Here is a 27,912-nt window from a genome sequence, read left to right on the forward strand (position 1 = left end):
TAGAGCCCATGCTCCACAACACAGAAGCCACTTCAATGAGAAGTCTATACACTAGAGAGAGTCCCTGTTCATTGCAACTAGAGAAAGCCCATGAACAACAATGAAGAGCCCGGGCATGAAAAGCCCATGCACTACAACAAGGACCCAGAAAAGCCAAAAATAAATAGATAATTAAAAAAAAAAAAAAACGGTATGGCACTAGCACAAAACAAAGACACAGTCAATGGAACAGAATAGAGAGCCCCAAAATAAACCCACACGTTTATGGTTAGGTAATGTATGACAAACGAGGCAAGAATATACAATGTGAAAAAGGCAGTCTCTGCAATAAGTGATTGTTGGGAAAGGTGCGCACCTACACTGAAAAGAGTAAAAGTAGAACATCACATTACACCTTATACAAAAATAAATTCAAAATGGATTAAAACCTTAAATATCAGACCTAAAGCTGTAAAACTAGAAGAAAACATATGCAGTAGACTCTCTGACATTAGTGTTAGCAATATTTTTTGGTTTCTATGTCCTCAGCCAAGGGAAACAAAAAATTAACAAATGAGACCTGATTAAACTAAAAAGCTTTTGCACAGCAAAAGAAGCTATTGACTAAAAGACTACTACTGAATGGGAGAAGATACTTGCAAAAGACGTGACTGATGAGGGGTAATATCCAAGATACATAAAGAACAAATACAACTCAATATAAAAAAAAATCTGTTTAAAAAATAGGAAGAAGACCTGAGTAGTCATTTTTCCAAAAAAGACTTATGGATGGTCAACAGGCACATGAAAAAATGCTCAACAACACTAATCCTTAGAGAAATGCAAATCAAAACCACTATGAGATATCACCCCACACCTGTCAGTGTGGCTATCACCCAAAAGACAAGAAATAACAAATGTTGGTAAGGATGTGGAGCAAAGGAAACCCTTGTACACTGTTGATAGGAATATAAATTGGTGTAGCCACAATGTAAAATAGCATGGAAGTTCCTCAAAAAATTAAAAAAAGAACTACTATACAATCCAGTGATTCCACTCCTTGGTATATATCCAAAGAAAGTGAAAACGCTAATCCAAAAAGATATATATATCCCAATGTTCATTCCAATGCTGTTCTCAATAGACATGATATGGAAGCAACCTAAAAGGCCATTGACAGATGAATGAATAAAAAAGATGTGGTATATAAACACAATGGAATGTACTCAAGCTTAATAAAAAAAAGAATTAAATCTTGCCATTTGTAACAACGTGGATGGCCCTGGAGGGTATTAGGCATAGTGCAATAAGTCAGACAGAGAAAAACAAATACTGTATGTTTTCACTTATATGTTGAATCTAAAAAACAAAATAAGCAAACAAATATATCAAAACAAAAACAGACTCATGGATACAGAGAATAAACTAGTGGTAACCACAGAGGAGAGGGCTGGGGGTAGGAAAAAATAGGTGAACGATATTAAAAGGTATGAACTACCGGCTTTAAAATAAATAAGTCACGAGATGTATTGTATAGCACAGGTAATATAGTCAGTATTTTATGTTTACTTTGAATGTTGTGTAATCTATAAAAATACTGAATTGCTAAGTCATGCACCTGAAACTAATGTAATATTGTAAGTTATCTACACTTTAACACATTGAAAATTTTAAAAAGAAAACTGTTTAATTTAAGAAAGTGTTAGTCACTCAGTCATGTCCAGTTCTTTGTGGCCCCATGGATTGAAGCTCGCCTGGCCCCTCTGTCCGTGGAATTCTCCAGGCAAGAATACTGGAGTGGGTGGCCATTCCCTTCTCCAGGGGATCTTCCTAACCCAGGAATTGAACCCAGGTCTCACTTCATTTAAGAAAAGAACTTAATTTACAAGTAAATAACATTAATCTAAAAATAAAAGGAAATCGCTTAGGAAAAAAAGAACTAAGCAACTTCCTCCGAGTAAACATTTGATCAATGAACAGCGTTTTAACTACATGTAACTCTGACTTATGATTCTTGAAATGAGTAACTGTTAGGGATCTTAATACTCTTTCTAGAGGAACTCTGTAGAAACAGGTTTATTATATCATTATAGGAAGAAAAAATTTGTACCTGGTATTTCTACCTGAAGCAATGAGAGAAATTTCAGTATAAAGATGGGTATCCAGCATAATGCATCAGTAAATACAATAAAGAAAAACCGTTTGGCAAGGATCATCTCTTTTCTAACTTGATTCTGTACTTCATTTGCTGTTATGGCACTTTGATGGATGCTGTAAAACATACTTCCGTAGGAAAAAACTATGATGAGAAATGCTGCCAAGTTAATACCTGTTAAGAACACATAGATTATTATTAATCAATATGAGCATTCTTTCAAAACAAACATACCTTTAGCAGTTATTATAAAGGAGAAGGCAAAGACCACAATGTGCTTTTTGTTCTTTATAAGAATTACTAAAGTGCAAAAATCATGAATTAAAAAATTTAAATGTTGTTGGAGTTATAAGAATGATGCAATGTTTAATTTTAAAATGACATATTGAAATTAGATTTCAGTGATTATAGTGATTCGGTGAATATCCTGGGATTATTAAATTAATCTGTCTATTCTTTTTGTAATTCAGTAACATACTTTGAGAATATTTTTTCAAAAGGAAACACTTGTCTACTCCCAAGCCAAAGACCTGTGTTGCTACTTTGACTCTATTATAAACGCAAAGAGTTGGAATATATTTTGCTTAGTATTATTAGGGTGAATGCATGAAATGCAAGTGTTTAAAGTCTTATCTTTTATTAAAGTGCATCATATGTGAATTAATATGATAAACTGGTAATTTAGAAAAAAATTCCCTTTAGGGAGTTTTGATAAAATCCACCCCCAGTGTCCATTCTGGCTAGAAGATCTGAAATTAAAATAAATATTAAAAGACATAAATTGTGACTTATTTTAACATTTAAATAAAGGGGCTTTTAAAAAATACTCATTTTAAGTCTTGAATCTGCTACAGTATTTTTTTCTGCTTTTTTTTGGCTGAAAGACATGTGGGATCTTAGTTCCCTGAATAAGGATTGATTTTGTTTTTGCTATTCTTTTTGTTTCATTTTTGGATGGCAACACACAACATGTAAGATCTTAGTCCCCTTGTCAAGGATCAAGCCCACATCTCCTGAATTGCAAAGCAGATTCTTAACCAGTGGACCACCAGGGAAGTCCCTCCAGCCAGGGACTGAAACTGCACCCTTTATATTGGAAAGGGAAATCTTAACCACTGGACTGCCAAGTCCTTGAAAAGGCTTTTAATACAGAATTTCTTACCAAGAAAAATTGCCACTGAATAAATCTGGGCTCCAGTACTTTCTGCATCTTCTGAATGAAGAGGGAAACATACTCCGTTGGTGCCATAGTAGTTTTTGAAAAATTCCTTATTGCTCAGTGGAATGAAAGCCACGATAACCCCAATAATCCAAATAAGAATCAAAATTGTAATGGTTCTGCATTTTCCAGGTCTTAAACATCTAAAAGGATACACAATGCAGATATATTTTTCCAGTGTCAGAAATGTTAAAAGTAATACAGATACTTCTGTGGACAGAATGGCCAGGGACCCCAGAAGCTGACAATGAGTGCTCTCCATCCATAGCTGCGCATGTTTATTGTATTCTCCTCGAAACTTCAGGTCAAAGGCTCCGATCACAAATAAATAGATTCCCATCAAGCAGTCAGCACCTGCAGGAATCAGTAAATTTAACAAATGTAGAGAAATAAATAGGTGAAATGGAATTATCATTAAACAGTAATATTTTTAACATTAGCCCCAATTAGACAAGTGTCTCTATCTTGGGGGGAGGTAAGATGTATTCTAAGAATTCATTTATGCGTGAGGACCATTTCATCAACTCTCTCTGATAACGCTTACAGCATCCTCTGCAGCTAAATATGTAAGCATGTCTCTGCTTTTATCTAACACACAGGTCTGTAAGAGCAGGGATCTTATCTGTTTTGTTTTCCTGCTTAGTCCCATCACCTAGAAATGCTGAATAAATGAGTAAAATGCAAATATGTTCTGCATTCAGTTACGGACAAGATAGGGGTATTATAATTTGGTTCATTTCTTTCACTGAAATTCTCCCAGTTTAAGAAGTTAAGTCATTCAAAATCCCAGAGAAAGTATTTCAGAAGCTGCTATGATAGAGTAATGACTATGAATTTTGAGGTCTATAATTTAGAAGATATGAATAATTATGAAGTGCTCTGTAGTTAGTATAATTTTAAGGGGCTTAAATGTCTTATCCAGAGGTGGTCTAAGCAAAACTATTCTGATTCTTTCTTCCCATGTTAACATCTTTCTCTGTCTCTTTTCAGACTCCTCCAAATCAGTTGTTCATGTGATACATTTCTTGATGTATTTTCTAAGTAAATATTGCATATCATAAAGAGATTTTTTTTTTACTGTGCAAGCATTCTACACAATGATCCTAAATCACAGTATAAATCAAAAGACTAGCCTTAATCTTTAAACACTGAGGTTATATTCTAGCCTTTACCAGGGAAATTGAGTGAACTCAAAATTTTATAGCTAGCAATACAAAGTAGTTAATTTCTGAGTTCTGTTTCTTAGGCAGTTTGCAATGAAAAAACGGTTCAGCCTTAGACTTTGAATGAGTGTAGGGGTAAGACATCGCACAGCACTCATAAAAAGTAGGATGCCATGTAGACGGACGTTTGCTTGAGGGAGTATGGGTGAATTATACACCACTTGACCCAGATTATAAGCAACCAGAACACTAGTTTCTTGCTTTTATTTCTTTTTAAAAATATTCATTTAACATACTACCTTGCAATCACGTTTCAAGAACTTGAAAAAATTTAATACTACTTCAAACACTTTCTTATTTAAATATTTCAAATTATGAATGGAAAAGATGTTAGAAGCTCAGAGACCAGAAGAACAATAATGTCTGAACTGTCTTAGTGTCTATGAACTGGAGGCGCACACAAAAAATAAACAGAGCTCTGGGTGTGAAAATGTGACGGTGAAAGGTTTCAAGGTTATTCATAGTAAAAAATTTTACATGCTTTCAAAAAATACTACACCGGCTTCCCTGGTGGCTCGGCTGGTAGAGAATCTATCTATAAATCAGGGGACCCGGGTTCGATTCCTGGGTCAGGAAGATCCCCCGGAGAAGGAAGTGGCAACCAACTCTAGTATTCTTGCCTGGAGAATCCTATGGACAGAGGAGACTGGCGGCTACAGTCCATGAGGTCACAGAGTCGCACACAACTGAGCGACTAACTCACAAAATATTATACTTTTAGAGAAGAAAGTGAATGAACAAACGCTTCCTTATCAGACAAAATTAATGAATGAGAGCTTCATTAATCTGTGTAAGGTGACTGAGTTTTCTTACTTTAAAAACTTTCTTATCACTTTACTTTCATGTAGCATTTCGCAATGGCACCCCACTCCAGTACTCTTGCCTGGAAAATCCCATGGGCGGAAGAGCCTGGTAGGCTGCAGTCCATGGGATCGCGAAGAGTTGGACACGACTGAGTGACTTCACTTTCAATTTTCACTTTCATGCATTGGAGAAGGAAATGGCAACCCACTCCAGTATTCTTGCCTAGAGAATCCCAGAGACAGAGGAGCCTAGTGGGCTGCCGTCTACGAGGTCGCACAGAGTCGGACACGACTGAAGCGACTTAGCAGCAGCATTTAATTGAATGCTTAGAAAACAGCTAAGCAAAGGGGAGAAAATTTTAACACCCTGTGATTCTAGTACTCTAGTTACTTATTTTCTAATGGTAACACTTCTATATATTTCAAAACTTGTAGTTCCTCTTCAGCCAGGAAATACTCACAGCAGAGAGAAATGATTGACATGGCATGCAGCTTGTTTTCAGACCTGATATAAGGTCGCATACAGATGACAAAGATGTTTCCAAAGCACGTAACTGCAGACACAACCCAGACGAACACTCTCTGAATAATGCTCGCCAAGAGATCCTCTAAAGATGAGAGTCCATCAGTGTTTGGTTTACAGATGCGAACATGCGGTGCATAGCCACAATATTGAAATCTCTTAAAATAGCTGTTGTGCAAAGAGAAGGGAAAATAAGACTTTAAACTGAAATGTCACTCTACCTTAGTATCTATTTTCTCCATTTCCTCTGTAAAAAGAAAACATCTTAATATCAGTCTCAGAGGAATAAAAGTAAAACATTAAGGACACTAAAGTTTTATTAAGAAACTTAAGTTTAATTCTTATTAACTTGATTTTACTATAAAAGAATGGGTGGGAGCAGTAAATGGGCATAATGAACAGGCAAGCATTAGACATATTTTAGAATATAAATCAATTGTTGTCATGTGATCAAGATAATACACTGAAGGAAACTGTTACTGGGTTTTCAGTGCTTGGTGCATAGCTCCTGTGTTGCTGCAATTAATTTTGCTTTTTCACACCTGGGGGAAGAGAGTTAAAGGCTTTGTCCTCTGTGCGTCTATGGCTTTTCTGTTATAGACGTTGTATGATCTGTAACTACTTGCTAACACGTTTATTCTCACACTAGATTTTGGTACATGATAAGGTGTTGGATGAATATTTGTTGACTGAATTCTTTCATCAGTAGAGAGACCTCCCTTGTTAATAAAAGACACCACTTGGATAATCAGTAATTACTACTGTGTACTACCAACACCCACACCATTTATTGAGCATTTTCGAAGTATAACTTCTCAAATCAGGAATAACTTCTTAAATCAGCTCAATGAGGTTGGTGTTGCTATCACTGTATGAGGAGATGAATCTTCAATGGAGACAAATTATCTGCTAGGAAACTTTCTACTAAGTCCAGAAATTTAGTATTCAAATTAGATCCATTTGCCCCTAAAGCCATGCACTCTGGCAAAAAGTATAAATGATCTTTATAGTATAAAAAGCTGTAGTAATACAAGATAAAAACTTGACAATTACAGTCTATAGTCATGTTGTTTAACTCTTGCTGCCTGGATCCCAGGATCTGCTCAATTCAAGTCTAGTCCTTGAGTTGTTTCTTGGGTTTTATGAGTTACACCAATTTCTTTCAATAAACTCTGCTTTGCTAAATTTTGTCAGAGTGCTTTATATTGTGTGTAACCAAGGAAACTTTTATAAACACGCCCTGAGGAATTATGGAAAAAAAAATCAGTGTCCTCTGTTAGATTTAAAATACAAGCAAGATTATAGAGTGGTTGTGGCTGCCATGACACTTTCTAAATTATTGAGAATTAATTGCCTTGGCAAGGAGATCACCTTAATATTGTATGTGTGTGTGTATTATATATACATATACATATATACTGCTATATACTACATTCAACTAAAGAAAATGTTTCTAAAGCATGTAATGATGGCATGATGGGACATGATGTTTGAATAAAAGATTTTTCAGAGTTTGCCATTTTATCCATACACCCTTGCTCCATCATGTACTGACACTGTGGGCAATTTTCACTGAGGAGGCTTTCTCTCTTCCTTCCTCCATTTACATGAATTATTTACAATGGTTTGATGTTGTTTATGTGACTTCCTACTTTTCCACCTGGTTGCATTTATGCCATGTGCACCAGTAGCTAGCTTAGTGGACAATCATGACTATCTGTGAATGTCACAAGAGGTCATTAGAGCTTACAAGGCTGAGTGGGTTCCCTCCACACTTCTGTTTTCTGACACTCAAACAAATCTCATTTCATTTTCTCAGACCAAATCATGGACAACTAAAAATCACCTCACCTTATATCTATGCTTTAAAAGTTAGTTATTGTTTAGGCAAATTAGTCAGTAGAAAATGTTAATAAATTGGATGTGCTGCATATGGGGGTATCGGCACAATACAGGTGGAAACCTAAGAGATTCAAAATCAAGGTGAAGAACAAGAAAAACATCTGCTTACATGTAAGAGAGATTCATGAGAGGTCTAAACATCCTTTGTTGGATATTAGAAATTTCAATTCCATCTAGGCTGCTAAAATATCAAATTATCAAAAAACATATGTTATGCAGGGTATAATGAGCTTTTGTGAAAGACAGTTTAATATACAATTATTTAACACTTATTCTGAACTAAAAATTCATATTTAGCCTTCCCTGGGCACCTTCCCAGTTCCTTTCATTGCATGGAAGATTTTTAAAATTCTATAGTGCTTTACAATTTTCCAAAGTTTCACACATATGATTTCATGTGATCCCATAATAACCCTTTCTTCCCCCAATGCCTTTTTGATTCTGCTATTTATATACAATATAAATACTTATATTTATATTGATTCTATATCTTTCCTATTTCAATTTTTGGCTTCTAATAGATTGTGGCATGATGCTTTTTTCATAGTAACTACTCAACAAATATGTGTGAAATAAATGAATAAACATTGCCTTTTGACAATATTGCAGTTGCAGAGAGGGGCATCTTACATTCTTGAAATGTTTCTAATAATTCTTTAATAACTTTTTTCTAATAAAATGACATTTTACTGAGGGAACACTTAAAAGAACTGAAGCACACTTTCTTAAGGCAATTCATAGAACTAACATAATTTAGGTTTAACACCACACATAATGTGTGTGTGTTTGTGTGTGTGTGTGGCAAGTAAAGATTTATATAATCTAGAACATTCTATTTTGGGATAACAATAGTTATAATAAACTCTTAGATACCCCCAGTGCTAATGAAGGAATAAATATGTATAGATGCCTTCAGAGAATCAAAACAAAGAATCCAATATAAGCTCCTGGTGATTATAGAAACATAGAAAGTGATTACTTATTATCTAATTTTTAGCTCATAAATATGAAAGATTAAACTAATAGCCATATGTTTGTTTATAGCTCAGCAAGTACTCACATGGTTTCTGTAGAGTTTAACTAACATCCTGGGAATAAAGCTTCTAATTCAAGACTCTATTAATCTTATTTTATAGAATTTATTAGCTATTAGTACATAAGTAAAAAATGTATCATAAAACTATCCCCATAGGTGTATACTTACAGAGACTTGAGTTTGACAAGATTATCAAATTGGTTGGCTTGAATTGTCTGGATTGGGTTATAGGAAAGATTCCTGTTTAAAAAAAAAAAAAACAACAGCAGCAATTGGTCATTTCTAGAAAGGATTTGAGTAAAGAGGAAGTATACCTGTTGACTGAGGGTTGCTTGTAAACATTAGCAAAAAAGTACATCAATGGTACTTGTACCATAGGGCTCATTAGATATTCAAATGGATTAATGTAGATAGAACTCTTAGAACCATGCGTGGCTCTCAATAAGTGTCTTGGTGACAGCGAAAAGCTAAGACCACATGATTATGAAGGTGGGGTGGTCCAGGATGGTCCCACCAGGGAACCGGCAGACTTCCCAAACGGAAGCCACACCACTTCAGATTTTGCCTATCATCAGGTGTGATTTAAATAAAAGAAAAAAAGTCTCATTTAGTCAAAATTTGAATTAATGAAACCATATTGAATGCTTTTTACAATAAATCATGTGGCAAATAGTGGCATATTGAGTTAGCAAGCTATGAGGCATGAAGTGAAAAGTAAATGGCTTTATGGCTATGAACAAAGAGATGAAGAGAGTGCTAGAAGTTCTATCCAGAGGGATTAGGCAAGAAATAAAATAAACGGCATCCAAATTGAGAAGTGAGAAGTAAAATTATCTCTGTTTACAGATGACGTTTTATGTGTGAAAAGTGAAAGTGTTAGTTGCTCAGTGGTGTCAGACTCTTTGTGATCCCACGGACTGTAGCCCACCAGGCTCCTCTGTCCGTGGAATTCTCCAGGCAAGAATACTGGAGTGGGTAGCCACTTCCTTCTCCAGGGTATCTTTTCAACCCAGGAATAAAACCCAGGTCTTCTGCATTGCAGGCAGATTCTTTATCATCTAAGCCACCAGGAAAGCCCATTTTATGTGTATAAAACCTTAACGATTTCACACACACACACAACTGTTGGAACTAATAAACAAATTCAACTAAACTGCTAAATACAAAATGAATGCACAGTAATCAGACAATGATGAATAATCAAATGCATTTCTATGCATCAACCATGAGCAATCCAGGAAGAGAATTAAGAAAATAATTTAATTTACAACAGCATCAGAAGAATACTTAGGAATAAACTGAATAGAGGCTTTCCTGGTAGTCCAGAGGCTGGGAATCTGCTTGCCAGTGTAGGCAACATGGATTTGATTCCTGATTCAGGATGATCCCACATGCTACGGAACAACTAAGCCCATGCCCCACAACTACTGTGCCACGAGAGAAGCTACCAAAATGAGAAGCCTCCACACTGCAATGAAGAGTGGCCTCTGCTTGCCATAATCAGAGAAAGCTTATGTAGCAGCGGAGACCCAGTGCAGCCAAAAAGCCCCAATAATCTGAATAAAGGTGAAAGGCTTGCACTGTGAAAACAAAATATTGTTGAAAGAAATTAGACACCGATAAATGGAAAGACATTCTGTGTTTGGGGACTGGAAGATTTAAAATCATTAAGATGGCAATACTACCCAAAGCAATCTAAAGATTAAGTGCAATGCCTATCAAGATCCCAGTGACGGTTTTTCTGAATAAATAGAAAGATCCATCTTAAAATTCGTTTGGAATCTCAAGGGAACCTGAATAAGCCTTGAAAAAGAAGGACAAAGTTGGAGGTCTTACTTTCTGACTCAAAACTTACTACAAAGCTACAGTAATCAGTAATCATATGGTGCTGGCATAAAGACAGTTTTGTAGGATGATGCAATAGAATGGAGAGCCCAGGAACAAACTTTTGTACGTATGGTCAAATAATTTTTAACACATGCCAAGACCTTTCAATGGGGAAAGGACAAACTTCTTAACAAATGGTTCTGGGAAAACCAGATAGATGTCCATATGCCAAAAAAAAACCAAAGAGCTTAGACCCTTAGCTTCCACAATGCACAAAATTAACTCAAAATGGATCTAAGTCCTAAATATAAAGGCTAAAACTATAAAACTCTTAGAAGAAATCATAAGAGAAAAACTTCATGACATTGGATTAGGGAGTGATTTCTTGTATATGTCATACCAAAAGCATAGGTAACAATAGAAAAAAATATAAGAATTGGACTACATCTAAATCTAAAACTTTTGTGCATCAGAAAACACTATCAGCAGAGTGAAAAGGCAACCTACAGAATAGGAGAATGTATTTGTAAATCATATATCTGAAATTATTTACTATCTAAAATATATGATCTAACAACTTAACAGGGGTTCCCAGGTGGTACTAGAGGTAAAGGACCCACCTGCCGATGAGGGAAGACATAAGATATGCAGGTTTGAACTCTGGGTCAGGAAGATCCCTGGAGGGCGTGGCAACCCACTCCAGTATTCTTACCTAGAGAATCCCATGGACAGACAGGCCTAGTACACTGCATTCCATAAGGTCGCAAAGAGTAGGACATGACTGAAGTGACTCAGCATGCATACACAGCTACAACCCAATTTAAAAATGAGTAAAGGACCTGAATAGACATTTTCCAAAGAAGATGTGCAAATGACTGATAAGCACATGAAAAGATGCCCAACATCATTAATCATTAGAGAAATGCAAATCAAAACCACAATGAAACACCATGTCACATCCATTAGGTTGGCTATTATTAAAAAAAATACAAGATTACAAGTGCTGTTGAAAATGTAGAGAAATTAGAATCTTTGTGCAGTTAGTGAGAATGTAAAATAATGCAGCCACTATAGAAAAGAGCATGATGTTTCCTCAAAAAATTAAAAATAGAGTTACCATATGATCCAGTAATACTATTTCTGGGGCTATATACCCCAAAGAGTTGAAAGCAAGTTCTTTAACAGATATTTACACACCCATGTTCATAGCAGCCCTACTCATAACACTAAAAGGTGGAAACAACCCAAGTGTCCATCAATGGAAAAATGGATAAATACAATGTGGTACTTACACACAGTGGGTTGCTAATATGGATGATAATATTCAGAAATTCTGACACAGGCTACAGCATGGATGAAACTTGAAGACATTAGGCTAAGTTAAATTAGCCAGTTGTGAAAGAACAAGGTATGTATGATTCTACCTATATGAGGTTCCTAGAGATGCCAAATTCATAGAAACCAAGCAGTGATAGAGGTTGGTTGGGGAGGGGTGTTGATGGGGAGTTAGTGTTTAATAGGTATGGAGCTTCAGTTTGGAAAGCAGGACAAGTTCCAGAAATGGATGGTTGTGATCGTTATACAACAGCGTGAATGAAGTTGATACCACTGAACTGTACACTTAAAAATGGTTAAAATGGTAAACACACATACTGATGTGTATTTTAATGGCAATTTTAGAAAATGAAACAAATTAAAAATAAAGATAAAATTCATATCAGTCTTACAGTTGTGAGAGCTCCTTCAGATTCTTAAAGATATGTGGAGAAAGATTTTCAATCTTATTGCTTCCTAAATCCCTAGGGAAATAATTGCAAACATGTCATGTTATTTTCTTAAGATTTTATCCATAGTTCTGTGGTTTATTAGAAAACCATTATACAACTTTCAAACAATGCTACTAGTGAAGTTATATTAATTGGTGGTGGTGGTTTAGTTGCTAAGTTGTGTCCGACTCGTGCGACGCCATGGGCTGTAGCCCACCAGGCTCCTCTGTCCATGGGATTTTCCAGGCGAGAGTGCTGAAGTGCATTGCCATTTCCTTCTCCAGGGAATCTTCCCGACCCAGGGATGGAACCCGGGCCTCCTGCACTGCAGGCTGATTCTTTACCGACTGAGCCACCAGGAAATTAACAGAAGTCAAAACTTTAAAAAGGGAATGAATAATATCGTATGTGAAACAAATCACCAGTCCAGGTTCGATGCATGATACTGGATGCTTGGGGCTGGTGCACTGAGACGACCCAGCAGGATGGTATGGGGAGGGAGGAGGGAGTGGGGTTCAGGATGGGGAACATGTGTATACCTGTGGCGGATTCATGTTGATGTATGGCAAAACCAATACAATATTGTAAAGTAATTAACCTCCAATTAAAATAAATAAATTTATATTAAAAAAACAAAATAAAAAAAGGGAATGAAATGTAAAAGATAAAAATATTTCCTCATTTTATTCCTCATTCAGAGACAATGCTTGATGGTATTTGACCTGGTTCTAATAGATCCAGTTTTCTAATTTAATTAATATTGTGCTGTCTTCTTTTCTCTTTTTCCCCTATACCACCTCTCTGTTTCCCTCCCATCCATTCTTCTTTCCTTCCTTCTGTGCTAAAGTAGAAATATGGTTTGGAGACTTGATTTTTTCTTTTGTTTCAGTTGATTATAGTTTTTATCTGGAAGTGGATTATTTCAGGTTTCAGTTTCGTCCATAGCTGATATACACGAGGTCTTATATACTCTTGGGGCAGGAGACTTCATATATGTACAGAGGTGGGGCTGCCCACTGAGGTGTGACTTTGTAGCTTAGCTGTGAGATTTTGGACAGTACCAGCTCTTATGGTGGCTTTCACAGTAGCAACTCTCATGAGAAAGGCCTAGAATTCTTCTAAGCAAGATAGGCTTGATTTCTCCAATGTCATCACGAGAAACTAAGGGAAAGTCTAACCACTTTCCCTGTCTATCCTCAAGAAGTATTAGTTGCCGCAGGAAGAGGTAAGGATGTTAGGTCTAGATGCTGTGTAAACTGGAGTGCTTATAAATCAAAAGTTAGATTATTGAATTTGAAAGGGCAGGGCAGTTTTAGATTGAGTTTTAAAACTAAAAACAAGTAAGTAATATAATCAAAATTACAAATGTCTTTGTTGTAAATGTTCTATGTTCATATTGTAATATGATTCTTGAGACTGTTTTTGTTATTTACATATTTATGGGTGAATTGTCTATGTGGATAGATTCTCCGATTTGATAACCAAAGGAATCTTTCAAAAATTTCATACCCTTTTGAAAATTCTTCAATAGCTCATTGCTGCATAAGAGATAAAATAAAAACTGCTTAGTGTGATAGAAAAAAGTCTTTAAATATTTTATACTGTCCAGCTTTGTTTTCTACCACTTTCTGCTCAGTTAAATTGACTTTCACCAGGACCTTAATGCACCTCAGTATTTTAAACTCCAGGTTTTTGCATAGGTGCTTCCTTCTACCTGGAAAAAGCTTTACTTCTGGTCCTTCAGGTGGATACCTTCAAGATTCTGCTCAGAAAAAAAAAAAAAAAAAAACAAGGAATTACTGTATAGCAGAGGGAACTATACTCAATGTCTTGTAATAACCTATAATGGGAAAGAATCTGAAAAAGAATAGATATGCAAAACCGAATCATTTTGCTGTGCACCTGAAACTAACACAACGTTGCAAATCAACTGTACATTTTTTGGGCTGTGCTGGGTCTTTGTTGCTGCACCCAGGCTTTCTCTAGCCATGGAGGTGGTGGTGGGCGCTACTCTCTAGTTGAAGTGCTGGTGCTTCTCATTGCGGCGGCTTCTCTTGTTGCAGAGCATGAGCTCTCAGTGTGCCAGCTTCAGCAGTTGTGGCTCACGGGCTCTAGACCCCTGGTTCAGTAGTTGTGGACAATGGGCTTAATTTCTTCTCTGCATGTGGGATCTTCCTGGACCAGGGATTGAACCTGTGTCCCCTGCATTGGCAGGTGGATTCTTAATCACTGGACCACCTGGGAAGGCCAAATATACTTTTAAAAAAAGATTCTTTTCACATGTCACTCCTTCATGACTGGAAGAGTCAGGTGTTCTCATGTATAGCATTTACAGCGTCTTATTAAAATTTTCCTGTCCCTACATTCTCTTCTGAAGGGTGTGAGCTCTTTCAGTGCAAGATCTGGGTTTCCCAGCATATAGCTGAGTTTTGGACTAGCTATTCTTTCCATCCCTACAGGCAGACAATTAATAGACTGAAGATCTGTTTTCATATTTAAGTAAAAGGAGCAGGATGATTCCAGTTCCTTATATGGGAAGCCAAGTAAAATATCGATCATGCTAGTGAGGCAATGTGAAAAACAGATGTAGAAGAGTCCACTAGAATATTAAATCTCGAGCTACCATGTTCAGCCATTTCTGGTGAGAGTGTTGGCTTTGGCTATTAAAGCAAATTTGGACAAATTCTTTCATCATCAATCACGTTATGGGGACCATTTGGCTTAGATCCTAAGTGACAAGAACAAAGACCATTTTCTCAGTTTTCATTTTAGAAAAGTTGGTCTAAACTTAACTGGACTTGAGGTCCATTTCTGAATGGGCTCAGGAAACACATTGTCATCTTGAGTAGTTGCTTTAAAAGCACAAATTAGGGCTTTGCTGGTGTTTCTGTGGTTAAGAACCCGCCTTGCAATGCAGGGGACAGAAGTTCGATCCCTGGTCCAGGAGGATGCCTTGGAGCAGCTAAACTTGTGCACCACAGCTCCTGAAGCCTGTGTTCTAGTGCCCAAGGGCGGCAACTTCTGAAGCACATATGCCTGGAGCCAGTGCTCCACAAGAGAAGCTGCAGTGATGAGAAGCCTGAATACCATAGCTGGAGAGCAGGCCCCACTTGCTACAACTTGAGAAAGCCCAGGGAGTGATGAAGACACACCACGGTCAACAAATACATAAATCTTATTAGAAGAAAACTTTAAAAGCACAAGTAATAATAAATCAAGTGTGTAGCAAAGTTTCTGCCACTATTTAAATTAAAAAAATTTTTTTTGGCTACACAGTGGGGCATGTGGGATCTTAGTTCTTGACTAGGGATGGAACTCATACCCCCTGCAGTGGAGGCTCCAAGTCTTAACCACTGGACCACCAGGGAAGTCTCACCAGAACTGTTTAAACTCTGAGAAGTAGATCTGACTGTTGCTAATTTTGCCCTCATTAATTCTGTCGGTGGGATCAAGCAAGGAGGGGCACTGAATGTAGTCCAACCTTCTTTCAAAAGGAGAGTCACTCATTTCAGGTCCAGACCCATCCATTTAAGGGTCCTCCCTGGTGACTCAGATGGTAAAGAATCTGCCTGCAATTCAGAAGACATGGGTTTGCTCGCTCTGTCCTGAAGATTCCCTGGAGATGGGAGTAGCAACCCACTCCAGGACTGAGCAACTGCACTTTCACATTTCACTTTCATGCATTGGAGAAGGAAATGGTAACCCACTCCAGCGTTCTTGCCTGGAGAATCCCAGGGATGGTGGAGCCTGGTGGGCTGCCATCTATGGGGTCGCACAGAGTCGGACACGACTGAAGCGACTTAGCAGCAGCAAGGTGTCCTGAGCAACATTTTAGTTACATTCTTTAATTTTTAATGGAAAAGTTTCAATGAATCCAAGTTCTGCCCAGCTAATTGTCAAAACATGTAGTTCTGTTCACACTCCAGATTCCTTTCAGAAAACACAAAATCAAACTAGTGGCTAGCCCAGACTTTAACAAAACTCCAATTGTAGAAATGAAGCCATAAAAAAAAGAAATCAAAACTGTCTGAAGAGCATGGGCTTCCTCCATTGTCTTACGTATATTTTATTTGGAGAATCACCTACTCTGTGGCTTGACCGTAAGGCTTTGATTGATCAGAGACTTGCTTTACTGTCCTTTGGAACGGTGTCATTGATCTTAAAATGGGACGATATAAATAGCTGTCTCAAGCTGCTCTCTTGCCCTTTATTACAGGTTTGGATGCTGTTATCCATGGCAGTGTCTAATCTTACAGATCCAAGATTATCTTTTGGTTTCAGAACCAGTAAAGTGATGTCTTTTTATCTCCTGATCTCTGAATCCTCACTCTCTAGAAAATTTAAAGATAAACTTACTATCCGTCTCTAGCAGTGGGTTAAAGTGATGTAGGATGTAATTTATTTATTAATTTCCCCTGGCTTTATTCACCTCCACAGCTGTTTCCTTTACTTCACTTTCCTCAAATATTTATTTTATAGTTTCCTTTAACACATATTTGTTAAGCTTTCATAATTCCTGAAATACCTGTGGCTCAGGGTATAGAGAAGTAGTGCTATATGTGTAATCAAACTTACAAAATATATGTGTAATCAAACTTACAATTCATCTAGTTTCTGTAGAGGTGCAAACGTATTTTCACTAAGGTGATTAATTTTGTTTTTCCTCATTACCCTGAAAGTAAAAAGAAAAAAGATGTTGTAGCTTCTGGAGGTAACTTACAGGTGAGTTATTGTAGAGGAGATTAACAACCTGCAAAAACAAAGATAATTATATCTAATGCATTTCCATATCAAGATACATTGAACTAGTATGATACATTGAATTAGTATGATAAATCACCCAAATCTGTATAAATCATTTTAATATTGAATTTCCCAAATCTGTTAATGATGATAAAAGTAAAATAGTGTTCACATTTTAAAGTGTTTTAGGGAAGAGCTCCACAGGGATAAGAGTGAAAAATCTCGACCTCTGAGAATAGAGTCTGAATATCAGCACAACTGTCTTAGAGTCGCCTGTTCAGTCTTTGTGGCCTGTCTGTCTAACAGAATATACCCCCGGCCCCAGCACCACAATAGTGCTCGTGCACATTGGGCAGTTGCTGTGATTTAAAGTGGAGGTGCCGGAATATGTCTATTCTAAGCTGGACCAACTCAGAAGGTCTCTGATTTGCGATGCTGAATCAGACTGTAAGGCCTGACAGTTCATTTCTGCACTGATCTGGTGTTATGAGCTAGCAACACGGATTTAAAATAAGACAGAGTGGCATAGCAGAAATTATATTCAATAACATCCTAAGGTTTATCCTGGTGGGTGTCACAGTCATATCCTCACAGATGTGAACATTCTGCAGCTTTTGAAAAAAATTATAATTAATTTTTTCCCACAACCTTTGCAGTAATAATTCTCATCGAGTAAGACTTGATCTTGGTATTTCTCAAACTGCCATTCAAGGACAGATTCTAGGTGGTTTATGAGAATTTTTTCCCACTAAATTGGGTATTACTTAAGTTTGAGAAAAATAGGTCTCATGTAAGCTAGTACCACTGTGATGATTCATGTACTGATATGTTGCGAATCTGTGCTTATGCCTGCTTTGAACTTCAGTAATTTTGCCAATGTGCTTTCATTTCAAAAAACTTCAAACTGAGAGGGAACATTTGCCATAATTACTATGCATGTGTATGCCAGAGCCTGTTCATATAAATGATTCATTTTGTTTGAAAAGAGAAAAAACATTGCTTTAAAAGGACAAAACATTACTTACAAAACAGTTAAATTACTGCAGGAAATAAAAGTCAAATTTCTTAAATTATGGATATGGTTGCCTTCAAAATCCCTGAAATATAAAAATAAAAGTGACAAAGCTAAATTTTAATCACAGACAGAAATCAATTGGTTAAGAATTATTTAAGTTTTCTCATAAAATATCTTTTCCCCCATATACTGTTTATTTCATATAAATTCTCATATAATGTAACTGTAGCCACCTACCTAATAGCTGAAATGATATATTTATATATAAAGTTTCTTTCTTCTGTGTTAATAGTAAAAATGCTTTGAGTGGCATTTGTATCAGGTATTCATATGGATACATATGTTATCCCAACTAATGTGAAGAGAATGAAAAAAAATCACATGAGACACTTCCAATGACATGCATGTGTGCTGTCACTTCAGGCATGTCTGACTCTTTGTGACCCTATGGGCTGTATCTGCCAGGCTCCTCTGTTCATAGGATTCTCCAGGCAACAATACTGAAGTGGGTTGCCATGCTCTCCTCCAGGGGATCTTCCCGACCCAGGGATCGAATCTGTGTCTCCTGCAGCCCCTGCATTGCAGGCGGATTCTTTACCACTGAGCCACCAGGGAAGCCCCACCAACTATGTCAACGGATATCAAATGGTGATCCGTATTAAACATCTGTCCATAGATCCAGAGGTACCCATGACCACTCTGAGTGTTGCGGCCTCTATTTGCTCAGAAGATCCTACTATTGTTGCAGAAGTTGCCACTGCCAAAATAAAGTTTAACCTCTACTTCCTCTGCCTAAACACTCCCCAGAAAAAATTCTCAATAGCCTTTTACCACTGAGAATACCCTTTCTTGCTTTAGTATATGGCCACATAAGCCAGTGCAGAGGGAGACCCTCAGCTGCCCTTGGCTGTCCACTCCCAATTCAGGACGCTGTGTGCAGACATGATCTGAGCTCCCTTGCTGTGTGATACTAGGTTACCAACAGGAATCTGGTCTGAACATCAAAACTTGTCAAATAGTTGATGTTTTATTATCTCTACTTCAGAGTTATCATGAAGGTATTCTTCTATTGTCTTTTAGCTATCATTAGGCTTATGGTGGAAGTTTGTGGAACAGAGTAAGCTGAGCTCAGGAATACACTTTCAGAAATAGATGCTGGCTCTGAAATCTATTTTATTTTACCCCAACACTTTGTTGACTGATCACCATACCATGTAGAGCCATTCAGGAACAATTGGGACTAAAATACATGAGCTGAAGTGTGACACAGCTACTAAAATCATGAGCATTAATAGATGTGCCTTTATTCTGCTGGCGAGGCTGTATCTGGGATAGTGTTTTATTTTGACACTGCAGTAAAAATGGATGCAGACAAATCAAAGTCTATCTGAAAAATCTAGAAGGCCAGCATGGAAGGGTTCTAGAAATCAAGTCAATGGGACGAAAGTGTGTATTTATCACAGAGAAGAGCAAGTCAGAGAGATATATTTGAAGTCAGGCATAGGGTTTTTCTCTTTGGCATTAGGTTGCAAAATCAGATTTACTGGTTGAAGGACACAAAACATTTCAAATTTAAGCTCACAGCCCATGGTGTACAGAGACTAAGCTTTTTATTACTGTAGTGATTTAGCAAGGGCATAGACCGTAACATACCATAAAAATTCTATAGACAGGATTTCTGTATTATATGGAATATTTTATTAAAATCTTAAATTTTGATCCTAGATTACCATTTTAAAGACAAATTCTATTATTTTATTAAGTTGGAAATGAAACACATATATTGGGTCATTAGGTTTGGCCAAGGCCTTTGGCTTTCCATTACATAGGCTGTCAGTGACAAAAACTGTTCATTTCTTTTTCCTGTTTTTGTTGCTATTACCATGAGTCTACCACCAAGGGGGCGACTCTCTCTTGAACCTCACAAAATATCTTTAGGAGAGTTGATGTTCTTTTCTTGTTAGCTACACTTGTAATTTTTTTCTATTAAAGTAGCAAAAATATTTCATTTAATATTCATATTAATTTACTAATTTGTAAAAACTAGGGAATAAACTAGGGAACGTATAAACTAGGGAATTTTGATCAAATTGGTACATCCAATGTTGAGTTTAGTTCAATCGTTATTTGTGAATTTGCTTTGGCTTTCTTCCTAAAATTAGAGGTATTTATTCTTGACATTCAGGGATCATGTATACGAATCTGCTGTTTGTGCCAGGGCCCCAAGCTCTAAGCGACTTGAGGGGGTGTTTTGCTTACTTAATTCCTGGATCACTTTTTCAGCTTAATGAGCTTCTGAATCTAACCACTGTATTTTTTCCTAGTTGAAAATGAAAATTTGGTTCTTGGGCCTGAAGTACAATACAGAAAACAAAAATAATCTTTCCTGCTCAGCTCCCTCTCTCATCCCCTAGTGGCATTGTAAACATGCAAATCTCCTCTACCTCTACTTCCTTCCCTGCCTTTTAAACATTTCTGACTTTTCTTTCACAGAGAAAATCTAGGCAATGAAGGCAGGAAAAGCCTTTGCGTTTCTGCCCAACATCTGTAATTTACCTGAATGGGCACCTGGTCTCCTACACCCATTGTGTGATGACCCTCCTCTTGTTTTAGGCTAATCCTATATTTTCTGAGTTTGGTTTGTAAATTTGCAAACTCCAGGAGATAGTGAAGGAAAGGGGAGCCTAGCCTGTTGCAGTCCATGGGGTCACAAAGAGTTGGACATGACTGAGCAACTGGACATGTCTTAAAATATATGGTCAATTTTGGTGAATGTTTTTCAGCCTTATTTTTCACTTTCAAGTTTATATCTATTAGGATTAAGTGCAGCTACATAGAACAGAGGGCTTCCCAGGTGGCTCAGTGGTAAAGAATCTGCCTGCCAATGGAGGAGACACAGGAGATTAGATTAGATTAGATTAAGAGGTAGATTAGATTAGATTAGATTAGATTAGATTAGGTTAAATTCCCTGGGTTGGGAAGATCCCCTGGAGAAGGAAATGGTAACCCTTCCCAACCAGTATTCTTGCCTGGAAAATGCTATGGACAGAGAAGCCCATGAGATTACAAAGATTTGGATACAACTTAGTGACTGAACAAGCACTCTCGAAGGCATGCACGTAGAACAGAGAACCATCTATGATAGAATAACATCACAAGGTTTTTTTTTTTTTAATCTAGGATTATGTAGTCCAAGGCAAGATTGGTAATTTTACCAAGTTGTTAGAAACCTAACATCTTTCATATTCACTGTTCATATGCTCTTGTCTTCGTAGTCCAAGAAGATTCTAAAGATTGAGCCATCATATCCATCTTTTCTAGATAAGAAAAGAAAGGAAGGGTCTGCCTGTTTCTCTACAAGGGGATTTCCCAGAAGTTCCACCTGATAATTCTTCCTCCTCATAAGTTAGAGCCTAGTCATGTGACTCTGTCTGGAGCAGGAAAGTCTGGGAAAGTAATATTTCAGCTGGGTACACTGCCACCCCAAACAAATCAGGGCAGTTTGCTTTGTGCCAATCAGAGTTAACTCATTAACAATGTTATTTAGTTCTGCCTATTGTTTTTTGGTTTTACTTGATCTTTCACAGAATGAAACAGGCTGATTCTTATCTCTTACCAATTATATATGTTTATTTTTCTTTTGTTTTGGCGGTTAGATGCATCTATTTGGTGCATATATACTCCTAATATAATATCTTATATTGGAAATTGCATTTATTTTTTGTTATTTTAAAAATAGTTATTCCTTTGGCTGTGTAGGATCTTACTTGTGGCACGTGTGATCTTCATTGCATCATACGAGATCTTCCCTTGAAGTGCACAGACTCTCTGGCTGAGGTGTGCAGGCTTAGTTGTTCCACAGCATGTGGGATCTTGGTTCCCTGATCAGGGACCAAACCCAAGTCCCCTGAATTGAGATTCTTAACCCCTAGACCATCAGCGAAGTCCCACACTACAGCATTATATGTCCTTCTTTGTACTGCTTAATCTAAATTGGCCAGAATTCTACTATTTAGATTAAAAAAAAGTCTGTTTTTTTTTTTTGGTTTGCATTTACATGGCATACTTTGGAACAGTCTTTTATTTTTTATCTTTCTTAATCACTTAGTTACAGTTGCATTTTTTTGGTAAATAGTGTTGTTAGGTTTTGGTTCGAGAGCCAATCTGAAAATCTTTCTTTCTTTTTAGTAGGTAATTTTAGGCCCACTTATGCTGATTGACAACGCTAATATATCTGACCTTCACCTGCTATTTAAAAATATTATTATATATATATATATATATATTTACTTTAAATAATACAATTATTGGAGCTGTGTGTTTTCTACCACACTGGATTAGATAAACTTGTTGAGGTATGGTTTTTGTCACCTTCTGGGACATTTAGTAATTTGCTGTTCTTTCTTTTATGTACCTGTTAGTACATACGGCCAACTGATCACCTGTAAAAGGTACATCTCATCTTATTAGATACACAGGTAAGAAAAGTTACATTCATCCTGTCCTTGGCTCAAACCAGCAGGGGCTCCTTAGCACACAAATCTTGGCAGAATCAAGTGTCTAATATTAAAAAGCAGTGAAAGGAACAGACTGCTTGGATTAAACATTCTGTGCAGAAGGATAATACTAGGTTTTGCTTTTGCTTTGCCTCATCTGTAGTAAGCTATCCTTGACAGAACTAGCTGAACTGTTCCAAATTTGCTTCAGTGCAACCATATGTGATAAAGGAAAGCAAGTCCATGAGACTGTTTCCTCATTTCCCATCCTGTGTGTCTCTCACCTATTCTTTCAGGAATGATAGAGTAAACCATCTTTTCTCCAGTTTCGTCAGATGGATCTTGATCGGGTCCTACGGTGAGGACAATGTGGTCTCTAAATTGCAGTCTCACTGTGTTGTCCAACCCTGGTAACTGTCCACCTGGTGTTGAAAAGCTCTGCCGAACTTCACATATAGTAAGGAGAGAATCCATTCATGGTAACATCCTTCCTCATGTCTGCTGAAGGCAGTTCTTTGATGCCCTCTAGCTGGTCTGCAAGTATTCTCAGAAAACCACCTTATCTTTTGTTGCAACAGCTGTGGTTTCCACCTGCGGGAGCAGCCTCCTGCAGATGCCAGCCCGGAGCTCCACGTCTGCCTTTGTGGTATCAAACACGAGTCCCAAAATGGTGTCCAAAAGGAAATCTCCCCACGAACTGCTCCGAGGGTGTGGATGCTCACATGCGTGGAGTGGGCCAGCCCCTCCGGAGTGTCCGCCTGCTGGATGGTCCCTCTGCGAAAGCGCAGATCTGCCGGCTTCAGCGTGAACTCCTGTCCTCGCGCTCCACGTTTCACTCCGGTGCCCGCGATGCGGCGGGAGGGCTGGGGTGGGGAGCGGTACCATGAGTTGGTTCAGGCGCCAGTGTTTCTTTCCCTCCAGCTGCAGGATGAAAACCTCGACATCATCTTAGTGGGCCGGCAGGCCCGGATCTCCCACAGGGCTTATGTACACATTCGAGCCCAAGTAGCACTCCAGCTTCTCCTAGAACTTCGAGTTCATCCGTAATTCTCAGAGGGTAGTGAAATGAACTGTTGCACTTTTCTGATCAAAGTCTTTTCTCAGCTGAAGAAAGTGCACTTTGGCTTCTTGATTTGAAACCTTCTTCTTCCCATGGACACACCTGTAGACATTTTCGAATCCTCCATAGTACTCTTCAGATCTGAGAGCGTGAACAGGAAGTTCAAGGTCATCTCTCTGGATGAGAAGCGGCTTCTGCTCCAGGAATTCCTTGAAAAAAGTCTCGGACTTAATGGGCGAGATTAAACTTTCAAAGAGGCCACAGGGTCTGTCAAGAGTTGAAAGGGGAAGGCCCACCGGCTGCCTCCACTTTCACCTGCTTAGGAACAGGCCCTCTCTTCCTTCTCATCCCCTGCAGGCTTCTCTTTCTTTGGCCTCGCTGTCCTCGAGAGGAGGCAGTGAGGAAATGCAAACCAGACTCAAGCCTGTTGCCAGTAGCCTCCCTATATTGTTTTCATAGGCTAAAAAAAACCTTGAACAAATGGCTTAAATTTCTTCTAATATTTAAAAAGCTTTGTATATTCTACTGGTTACCTTTATAACTTTATCCAATATACTCTATCTTCTTTTTCTTAGAGAGTAACACTAGTACTTAACAATTCCTATTATTAGGAATGATGAAATTCTTCCTGACTTTCTTTCCGTCTCTCACCGTAGGATTTCGATCAGTTATATACTGTTTATTAATGTTCATCTTAGGAATATAAAATATCATACTGGTAGATTTCTTAGTTTTAAATGACATCTTTTGACACCTAGCTATTTTTCTTAGTAGTTTTATGGTTTCACTTTATTCATTTTGAAACTGCCTTCCTTTTTAAGTTATTGTGTCCTCTTCCTGAATTGAGCCCTTTATCATTATGTGATACCTCTCTTTATCTTTGTGATAGTCTTTGTTCAAAAGGCTCTTTTTCTCCAATGTTAACACAGCCCCTCCAGCTTTAAAAAAAATCACTGCTGCATTTCTTATCTTCGTTTAGCAGCATGTATTATAATGTCTCTTTTTTCTCTGGTTGCCACAAGCTCTTTTCCTTTATCTTTGGTTTTCAGCAGCTTGCTTATCATTTATCAAGTTTTTTCCTTTCTACTTGTTTTTTTTTTTTTCTCTGAGGTTCTTAGATTTTTTTGGGTTCATTATGTCATTTTAGAAAATTCTTGGTCATTATCTCTTTAGATATTTCTTTAAAATTGAGCAGGACCCTGTGCCTCCTGACTTGCCTCTTGTTTCTAGAAAAGTTTTATCCTCTTTCTTGAATTCCAAGGAACAAATTTAATCAGAGAAGTGAGAAAATGCAGAAACAAAGGAAAACAGTCAAGCAAGACTGTTAGCCATAAAACAGTCAAGGATGTTAATTTCCTCCTCAAGGGCTATAGATAACATCCTGAGCCATGTCCGTGAGTTGTTTTGCAGATAGTCTCCCCCACCAGGTGGAGGAAGTTAACTGCTGACCACCAGCATGTAGATGCTAGACTGACAGGAACCAGAAGGTTGACGATTGAGATTCTTGAAACACCACCTTGCATCCTCACCATCGACCAATCAGAGAACTGAACCTCAGTTGATCATGCACCTTGCAATATTATCCCTCACCTTGCCTTTAAAAACTCTTCCTTGAAAGACATCAGGGAGTTTGGGTCTTTTGAACTTGAACTGTCTGTTCTCCTTGCTTGATACTTGCAATAAATGCTGTCCTTTCCTTGACCACCTCTGGTGTTAGTAAATTGACCTTGCACATCAAAAAAGCAAGAGAGTTCCAGAAAAACATCTATTTCTGCTTTACTGACTATGCCAAAGCCTTTGACTCTGTGGATCACAATCAACTGTGGAAAATTCTGAAAGAGATGGGAATACCAGACCACCTGACCTGCCTCTTAAGAAACCTATATGCAGGTCAGGAAGCAACAGTTAGAACTGGACATGGAACAACAGACTGGTTCCAAATAGGGAAAGGAGTATGTCAAGGCTGTATATTGTCACCCTGCTTATTTAACTTCTATGCAGAGTACATCATGAGAAACGCAGGGCTGGAAGAAACACAAGCTGAAATCAAGATTGCCAGGAGAAATATCAATAACCTCAGATATGCAGATGGCACCACCCTTATGGCAGAAAGTGAAGAGGAGCTAAAAAGCCTCTTGATGAAAGTGAAAGAAGAGAGTGAAAAAGTTGGCTTAAAGCTCAATATTCAGAAAACTAAGATCATAGCATCTGGTCCCATCACTTCATGGGAAATAGATGGGGAAACAGTGGAAATAATGTCAGACTTTATTTTAGGGGGCTCCAAAATCACTGCAGATGGTGATTGCAGCCATGAAATTAAAAGATGCTTCCTCTTGGAAGAAAAGTTATGCCCAACCTAGATAGCATATTGAAAATCAGAGACATTACTTTGCCAAAAAAGGTCCATCTAGTCAAGGCTATGGTTTTTCCAGTGGTCATGTATGGATGTGAGAGTTGGACTGTGAGGAAAGCTGAGCGCTGAAGAATTGATGCTTTTGAACTGTGGTGTTAGAGAAGACTCTTGAGAGTTCCCTGGACTGCAAGAAGATTCAACCAGTCCATTTCAAAGGAGATCAGTCCTGGTTGTTCATTGGAAGGACTGATGCTAAAGCTGAAACTTTGGCCACCTCATGCAAAGAGTTGACTCATTGGAAAAGACTCTGATGCTGGGAGGGATTGATGGCAGGAGGAGAAGTGGATGACAGAGGATGAGATGGCTGGATGGCATCACCGATTTGATGGGCATGAGTTTGAGTGAACTCCGGGAGTTGGTGATGGACAGGGAGGCCTGGCGTGCTGTGATTCATGGGGCGCAAAGAATCTGACATGACTGAGCAACTGAACTGAACTGAACTGAACTGAACTGATATGTCTGGAGAGCAGACCCAAGTTTTTTTGATGACAAACAAGCTTGTTTGATGACCAAGTCTTGTTTTTCCTCTCTTCTTTTTCTGTGACCCTTTAATGCAGTTTTAGGCAATTTTATATTATCCTGCAACTTTTGGATTCTTGGCTCTGTATTTCATGTTTTTTTTTTTTCTTTTTGATTCAAATGAAAGCTTTCTATTGATCTGTCTTCAAGGTGATTGATTCTTTGCTCAGCTGTGTTCATCCTGCTGCTAAGCCTGTTGAAGTAATTCCCTGATTCTCTTTAAAGCTTCCATCTTTTTTGCAGACATTTTACACACGTGCATGTACGTTGCCTACTTTTTCCAATAAATCAATTAACTGATTAATGGTAAGTTTTTTAAGAAAGATTTTTTGACATGGACCATTTTTAAAGTCTTTGTGGAGTTTATCACAACATTGCTTCTGCTTTATTTATTTATTTATTTATTGGCTATGAGGCATGTTGTATCTAAGCTCCCCAACCAGGAATCAAATCTGCACCCCTCTATTGAAAGGGGAAGTTCCAACCACTGTACTGCTGGGGAGGTCCCAATCATAAGTATTTTAATTTCCTTGTTTGGTAGCTGTAACATCCGAGTTATCTCTAGGTCTGGTTCTGTTGATTGCTTTATAATGTGACAAAGATTATTCTTCTTGCTCTTTTTGAGGATGACTTTCTCAGCATTGCTGTTAATCATGACTCAGAAGTCCCAGCCCACTTTGTAACAGTACAGGATCCTGGGCTGGAGAGGCTAATCTGCCCATGTTGCTAGAGTAGAGAGCTTTTGCTTCTACCACCCTTTTGGGTTCCCAGGTGGCTCAGTGGTGAAGAACTTGCCTGCCAATGCAGAAGCTGCAAGAACTATGGGTTTGATCCCTGGTTTTAGAAGATCCCCTGAAGGAAGAAATGGCAACTCACTCTAGTATTCTTGCCTGGGAAATTCCATGAAGAGAAGAGCATGGCAGACTACAGTTTATGGGGTCGCAGAATTGGACATGACTGAGCACACACACACACCGGTATCATAAAGTTTTGCTTCCTAAGAAGGAAGCATCTCAGGAAGAAGGAGGGGTTTGTGCCTGTGGGCCACCAAAGAAGACTGTCTAGTTTCTTTAACCACCCCTAGCCTTGCTGTGAGTTGGTGGAGACCAGAGAAGAGCCTGTTAGCAGTAGCTGACTCCCCTGAGTCTGGGGTTCACATCTATTCCAGAGGGTTACACTATCCCACACCTAACCTTCACAGGTTTATTACAGTTTTAGCAGTTTTCTTTGTAC

At 38.0% G+C, this 27,912-nt stretch overlaps 1 protein-coding gene across 1 annotated transcript in view; it reads right to left on the reverse strand.

The window, feature by feature from the left end:
* Window positions 1-27,912, reverse strand: part of RXFP1 (relaxin family peptide receptor 1) — an 82,317-nt gene that overhangs the window by 7,351 nt on the left and 47,054 nt on the right. The window contains exons 9-16 of the mRNA XM_052654695.1: window positions 18,202-18,273; window positions 17,034-17,105; window positions 12,395-12,466; window positions 9,009-9,080; window positions 7,914-7,985; window positions 5,841-6,070; window positions 3,297-3,707; window positions 2,090-2,308 (exon numbers count right to left, since the gene is read on the reverse strand). Of these exons, the coding sequence (XP_052510655.1) occupies window positions 2,090-2,308; window positions 3,297-3,707; window positions 5,841-6,070; window positions 7,914-7,985; window positions 9,009-9,080; window positions 12,395-12,466; window positions 17,034-17,105; window positions 18,202-18,273 (1,220 nt within the window). The remainder of the gene's footprint in view (window positions 1-2,089; window positions 2,309-3,296; window positions 3,708-5,840; window positions 6,071-7,913; window positions 7,986-9,008; window positions 9,081-12,394; window positions 12,467-17,033; window positions 17,106-18,201; window positions 18,274-27,912) is intronic.

Source organism: Budorcas taxicolor, chromosome 17, assembly GCF_023091745.1.
Source record: "Budorcas taxicolor isolate Tak-1 chromosome 17, Takin1.1, whole genome shotgun sequence".
Taxonomy (NCBI): Eukaryota; Metazoa; Chordata; class Mammalia; order Artiodactyla; family Bovidae; genus Budorcas; species Budorcas taxicolor.